The 6,474-nt window shown below is 33.6% G+C and overlaps 1 protein-coding gene across 4 annotated transcripts in view; it reads left to right on the top strand.

The window, feature by feature from the left end:
• LOC100813718 (kinesin-like protein KIN-7O) overlaps nt 1–4,937 on the top strand; it is a 37,815-nt gene extending 32,878 nt beyond the window's left edge. For 2 of the 4 annotated variants that reach the window (XM_003549214.5, XM_006601076.4), the window contains exons 29-33: nt 3,229–3,304; nt 3,396–3,536; nt 3,683–3,793; nt 4,278–4,349; nt 4,575–4,937. In XM_003549214.5, the coding sequence (XP_003549262.1) occupies nt 3,229–3,304; nt 3,396–3,536; nt 3,683–3,793; nt 4,278–4,349; nt 4,575–4,781 (607 nt within the window). In that variant the 3' untranslated portion in view covers nt 4,782–4,937. Of the gene's footprint in view, nt 1–3,228; nt 3,305–3,395; nt 3,537–3,682; nt 3,794–4,277; nt 4,350–4,574 lie in introns of those variants that run through there. The other 2 variants (XM_006601077.4, XM_014769803.3) reach the window with 2 other exon arrangements.
• Nucleotides 4,938–6,474: the final 1,537 nt, after the last annotated feature.

Raw genomic sequence — 6,474 nt, 5'->3', positions numbered from 1 at the left:
CCTCCTCCGACAGGTTTGTTTCTAGCGGTCTACCTTCGATTGCCATTTGCATCCTGTTTCACTCTCACTATCGTCAATGCTTATTTCCTCCGACGAGCCTATGAAGCTTCTTCCCCGACATTTGCATCTATCCAGATTGTAACATGTTTCTTCAGCTATATGCACAGTGTATTCAACCCCATTAATCCATGCGGAGACCTTGTGCTGAATTAATGGCTGCCATGGTGTCTTCACTAATATCCGCGCCTTGTCCAACATATGTAGTTCATCCATTTCATCATCCACCTCCACCACATCTACCGCCGTCATAATTCTAATTAAGGAAAGAATCACAGATTTGCAATTACAAATAGGCTTTTAAATGGATTTAAATATCCAGCTGTACTATGCTGCAATTAGAACGTTTCCATTTCCATTGACACCTTATCCAACAAGCAATCTCATCTAGTTGTGCCACATCACACACCATCTCAGAATAGTCCTTGATGGACATGGTTAAAAGCATGCTATGTCGGCACTAACATAGTGTTTGGTTGGAGGGAAATGGAGGGGAGCAAAATCCCTCATTTAATTTTTGCTCCATTCCAATATTGGGGGATTTGGAGGGGAGGGGAAGGGAATTTAATTTTTTTTAAAATAAAATGACTAAAATATATCTACTTATGTTTTAAAATTTAAAATTATAAGGATACAAAAGTAATTTTATTTTTAAAACCCCTTCCCTCCCCTTGTGAACCTAACAACAAAATGGCTACTCCCCTCTATTAAAATCCCTTCCCTCCCCTCCCCTCCCCTCCCCTCTTTTGAACTAAACAGTCTACAAGTGATAACAAGGACTACAATAACAACAACAAAGTCTTGTCCCACTAGGAAGGTCGGCTCTATGAATCGCATGACACCATTTGGCTTGGTTAAAGACCAAAGTGATAACAAGGACTATTTTTAAAAAAAAATTATAAGGACTAAAACCAACATTTGTTTTTAAGAATGAAAACCAAATGAAGCCATATTTACAGTGACAAAACACTTAAACCTTTAAATTAGGTTGTCTTCATAATCATTACTCACAGTTATACATCACTACACCTTTTATCTAGCATTAGAAACCTGACAAGATCTTCTAATAGTGTCTCTGAACAAATTAGTACAAGAATCATCAAGTTTTCTGTTAAAAAGATTACAAGCAAGTTAAGTTGAAGTGCAATTGCAGTCACATCATGTGATGGCATGTTTGTGATTTGAATCATTTAGTTAAAGTGAAAGAACAATATTCATGTCAAACTATCAAACTTGTGTCTAGGGCTTCAAAATTTCCCTTAAACCCTGAGGAAGATATGGGAAACATAAATACTATGAATTCAAACACTAAAAAAGAGAATCAAGGGATAGACAAGAACAGTCTGTTATATTCTTGAATTGCCATTATTCTTGAATCGCCATTATTCTTGAATCTTGTCTTCACACTTAGTCTTTATAGAGGTTGCATCTGCTTTTTATCTTCAAGAATTTTGTCTTCAATACTCAAATCTCTATAGAGGATGCATCTGTTTTTTTATCTTCAACAATTTTGTCTTCAATACTCAATCTCTATGGAGGATGCATATGATTTTATCTTCAAGACGGCTCTCTATGATGGCTCGTCCCTGGAATCTCTCCCCCTAATCTATCCCTTGTCTCTATTTGTAATTAGGTTTCCTCCTAGAATTGTTTAGGTAGTTGGTCTTTGGTTTCTTCCATCAAGAGTCCATGTCCTACCAGGCATCTAGTAAGTTCTATTAGGAATGGGCCAAAACCTAGTTATGCTTGGATATGTAACTTGCTGGAAAAGAGGGGTGACCATGCACGTGATGATTGAATTGCACGGTTAGACTATGTAGAAAATAGGAATAGCACACCTATGCTCTTGGGTGCTGATTTTCTTTGAAAAAAAAGTGGGCTTAGGTATTGGGTTGAACATGAAAGCTGTAGGCTCGTAGTTCTTTGTGGCTTTTCAAATGCTTCTAGTTAATTTGCACATCCTTAACTCATGCTATGCTCAGAAACTGCACAGCATCCAGGAAATGATATGGCTCTCACTAAACTTCAATTTTTTTGTCAAATTTTTTATGAACTTCTCCAAACCTACTATTAATGGTTTAAATAATGCAGGAAATCACTAATTCATTAAAAGGAACATTTTCTCAAAAAAATATACCATAAAAGGCATAGGTTTCTATGTATTGTTTCCCACTTTCCTTTTTACCGACTTCCCTACTAATTCACGCCACATATAAAGTAAAATAGGTAATTTCGGAAATTAAATTATAAATATATCTAATAAATTTGACGAAGAAGATAGTATACGGTAGGTCAAATCAAATCAAATCATTTCAAATTTACTTAAAACTGGAAACTATCCCATAAAATCAGTCATCTAGAAAGAGGAGTTATCATAATATCACACGAATGCATCAAATGCACATTATTCTCTTCTAATTTACTTAAAACTGGAAACTATCGAATAAAATCAGAGTCATCTAGAAAGAGGAGTTATCATAATATCACACGAATGCATCAAATACACATTATTCTCTTCTAAAATATACTAAATCAATGCAATCTGATATTAGCCCATCACATTACTTTAGTATAGGACCCTTCAAGTATTGAATTGTACTTAGTCTAGATGTTTTAAACTGGGCCTACTTTATCTGGTGCAAGACAATAAAAGAGTTGATCCCATTTATTTATTTATTGTCAAATGTAAGTTCATTATTTTATGAATAAGAAAATATATCATCTATTGGGCAAGGTGGGCGGAGAAGTCTTGCTATTTTCTGTATCTTTGACTGGATGCTTGATGGTCGAGTGGCATAAAAACATACAAAAGAGGTGTATCCTACAATTCATGTTTTGAGATGTTCATTTACACTTTGTTGATTTTTTTATGACAAACTGAAACAGTTAATGCAACTACAATTTCATTCCCTTCGCCTTTTTCTAATCTAAAATTTATTTGCAGCACATCTCAACTTCAACTTGTCATTTTTTGCTTTCTGGCCATTCTCATTTGACTTGGGTGGTTTCTATTGGTTACTTCCAAATTAGAAATCCCTGAGTACTCAATACAACTTCTCTGTCTGCTACTCCCAGTTTTTGTTTGCTTTTTATTTTTCAAAGATGGATTGCCAGCTTTATCTGTCAAACAAATTAAATCAGTATTCTTGTGGTGTCATTTTATGGCTACAGGGAAAAGGTTTCAGAATTGGACCACCTGGAAAATCACCCTGAAACAACCAATGCTGAGAGCAAACAATCCCAAGAAGTAAGGAATATTTGTTGTTAGAAATTTCGTGGGCTTGTGAGTTGTGACTTATTGCAAGGCATAATTGTCTCTATATTGACATGCATTGTAGATGTCAAAAGCCAATTCTGAGATGCAATCTTTGGAGCATGAGCTGCATGACAGTCCCAAGGAGGAGAAAGAAAATGAACTTCGGAAGGAAATACATGTTCTTGATAAAGGAGATAATCTATCAAGCCCGAACGTGTTTCAGGTTTCTCCATCATTGCTACTAGTAGAAGATTTGTCCATAGGAAATTGTGGGCATATTTATAATTAAGGATTGGGGGTTAGGGAATAAAATTCTGTCCGAGAATCCATACAGTATTAGTTTTACTGATCATATCAGGTTACTTGCAGAACCTCAAGGACAAACAATCTGTTGTGACAAAAGAAAGGGACAAATTGATGATTGAGATGGAAGATCAACATAAAAGAATGGAATTTCTGCAAAAGAATTGCCAGGATGAGGTAAATGGAAAAGTTTATCTTTTGATAGTTACTAAGGCTGTGTTTGGCCCAATTTTTATTTTGACAAAAACTATTTTAAAGTTAAAAATCAAAATAAGTTTTAGAAATAAAGGAGAAACTGTTTGACAATTTTTATTTCTTTTAGCCTAAAAGAGATAATCCAGCAGAACTGAAAGAGAATGGGGATAGAGAGGGGAGAGCAGCAAGAGAGAGAGAGATGGGAAAAGGGAAGAGTGGGGAGAGACGAGAAAGCGAGGAGAGAGGGGAGAGAGAAGTAATTTTTTCTACAAGTTCTTTCACCCATCTTTTGTAAAAAGGCTACTGTTTTTACTTTTCTCTGATAAAAATAAGCTGCTAAATCTTTTTTTTTAAGATTTTCTCAAAAGATGTGTTTAGCACAGTTTCTTTTTTAAAAGAAGCCTAATAAAGGTTATACTAAACACTATTAATTTCACTAATTACATCATGGCATATTCTTTACTAGTTATCGAAGGCCAAAGTCCATATTGAGGAGCTGAATTGGAAGCTTTCCGATATGGAGGCCAAAATGCCCGTGGTATGTATCATATTGTATTGGGTATATCCGGTTCAATTTCAAATGTGACTTTTATTTACTACATATACCAATTGCCAAGCGGCTAGCTTTTATCAAAATAATTGATGCATGTTTGTTATTCAGATTGTACGTGTTTGGCTTAACAGTTATTGGTCCACCTCATGCTGAGTTCTGTGCTCAAATTGGAGTCATCATAGTAAACTGTTTTTACCTTAATTTTGACAGGGTGGCCTAAAAAACAACAAAGAGATGGCTAAGCTCAGAATGAGACTCCGTGGAACACAAGCAAAGCTGGATTCTTTCCGTTGTAGATACAAGGAAGCAATTGATGAATCAGTGTTAACGAATAAGAAGTATAAAGATCAGTTGGCTTCAAAAGGATTAGAAGTGCTTAACCTAATGAAACAGCTAGCTGCTGCCAAAGGCCAATAGGAAATTTGCATGGTTGTATATTAAAGGATGTAATCCCACATCCTGAGTCATGTCATTTTTTTGTTTATCATTTATAGATGGGTCCATCATTCCAAGTGGTCTTATTAATGTGTAAATCTTATGCCAATAGTGAAGCTTGATAGATGCATGCTGCAATTTTACTGCTCCCTTTTTTAAATTTCTTTGTTTCCTGCACTTTCACTATTGAATCTTGCACCTACCATTGTATTTCGAATTTCGAAAAGTTCATTCTAAAATGCAAATTTACATTCGTGAAAGCAAAGCCAGATGCATGATCCAAAAAAGAGGGGAGTGCAAATTCAAATGCCTAAGTCAAAAATGACTTATAAGACACAGACAAGAGGCCCAAACCATAAGCCACAAAACTTTAATTAAGTTAACATAAAATAAAATTGAGACAAGTGAAGTTGTGCCACCAGACACTCAGTGCCATTCATACGGGTTTTCGATCTCTGCGTCATCATCATCTTTGTAACGTTTTCGCTTCTACAATCTCCCAACATGTTTTTCTTCTTCACGACAGCAAAGCAAAGCTATTTCATTACTAAAGATGAAGAACAAGAAGCAAAGAATGGTTATATTGTGATATTATCGTTTGTCATGGAGTTAAATTCTACTTACTCTGAACTGAACACTTGTTATTTACAGAGACTGGTTTTAACCGTGAAACCGTTGGTTTTCACCAATTTTTGACCAATTTAACCGATTCTTGACCGGTTTATCCAACCTCGATTTGTGTTATTTTACCTGTCACCGGCTGGTTCATTGATTTCTGATTGAACCGGTGGGTCCGGTTTGGTTTTGAAAATAGTACAAAAAATTAATCAAAACATAAAATATAATAATAAATTAGTAATTATAAATATTAACAATAGAATAATAACTGAATAATAATAGTAATAATAAACTAAATAAAGTAAAATATGTAGCATGCTAAACAAAAAAATAATGATAAAAAATAAATTAATCAGCTTTGGAGTGGAATTATATTTGTGATGTGATTCGTTTTCGGCTTTTTTGAAGACTGAAATTATCAAGCTATAGAAATTGGATCATGCACTTCAACTAATATCTGACTGATTCAATTTTTAAAATTATGCTCGTGTGCATTGAGGAGTTTGTTATTCCTCTCTCCTTTGCTTTAGATGCTTTTTCGCATCACCTAGCTTGTATAAGCTAAGTTTTGCTTTTTATCTTTTCCTCATTTTACCCAAAAAAAATCCTAAAAATATTGATGTTTATATTATATATATATATATATATATATATATATATATATATATATATATATATATATATATATATATTAAATGATAAGCTTTATTGAAGATTCCCACTAATATAAAACTATTATGTATATAGCAACTATTCTGAATGAAAATAATTTTATGATTTTTTTAATTTAGAGTTTTTTAATTTCAAATTTCAAATTTAATTAAGTTAATTACTCCCAAATATTTTCTGTCAACAATCTCACATCACACTTTTTTTAATCTTTGTACATGTATTTAATTTGATTAGCTATTTATCTTTTTCAATATACTTTTTCATCTTTATTTCTAAATTAAATTTTGATAACATTTTTCAAAAATCATTAACAATTAAAAGCAATTTTGTATCAATAAGTGCAAAAACAACATTAGGGGCAAGTTTTGTCTAGTGTAATTTACTT

The sequence above is a fragment of the Glycine max genome, chromosome 17, assembly GCF_000004515.6.
Source record: "Glycine max cultivar Williams 82 chromosome 17, Glycine_max_v4.0, whole genome shotgun sequence".
NCBI lineage: Eukaryota > Viridiplantae > Streptophyta > Magnoliopsida > Fabales > Fabaceae > Glycine > Glycine max.
Note: the sequence above shows the minus strand (reverse complement) of the source record. Positions and strands in the feature narration are given on the sequence as shown.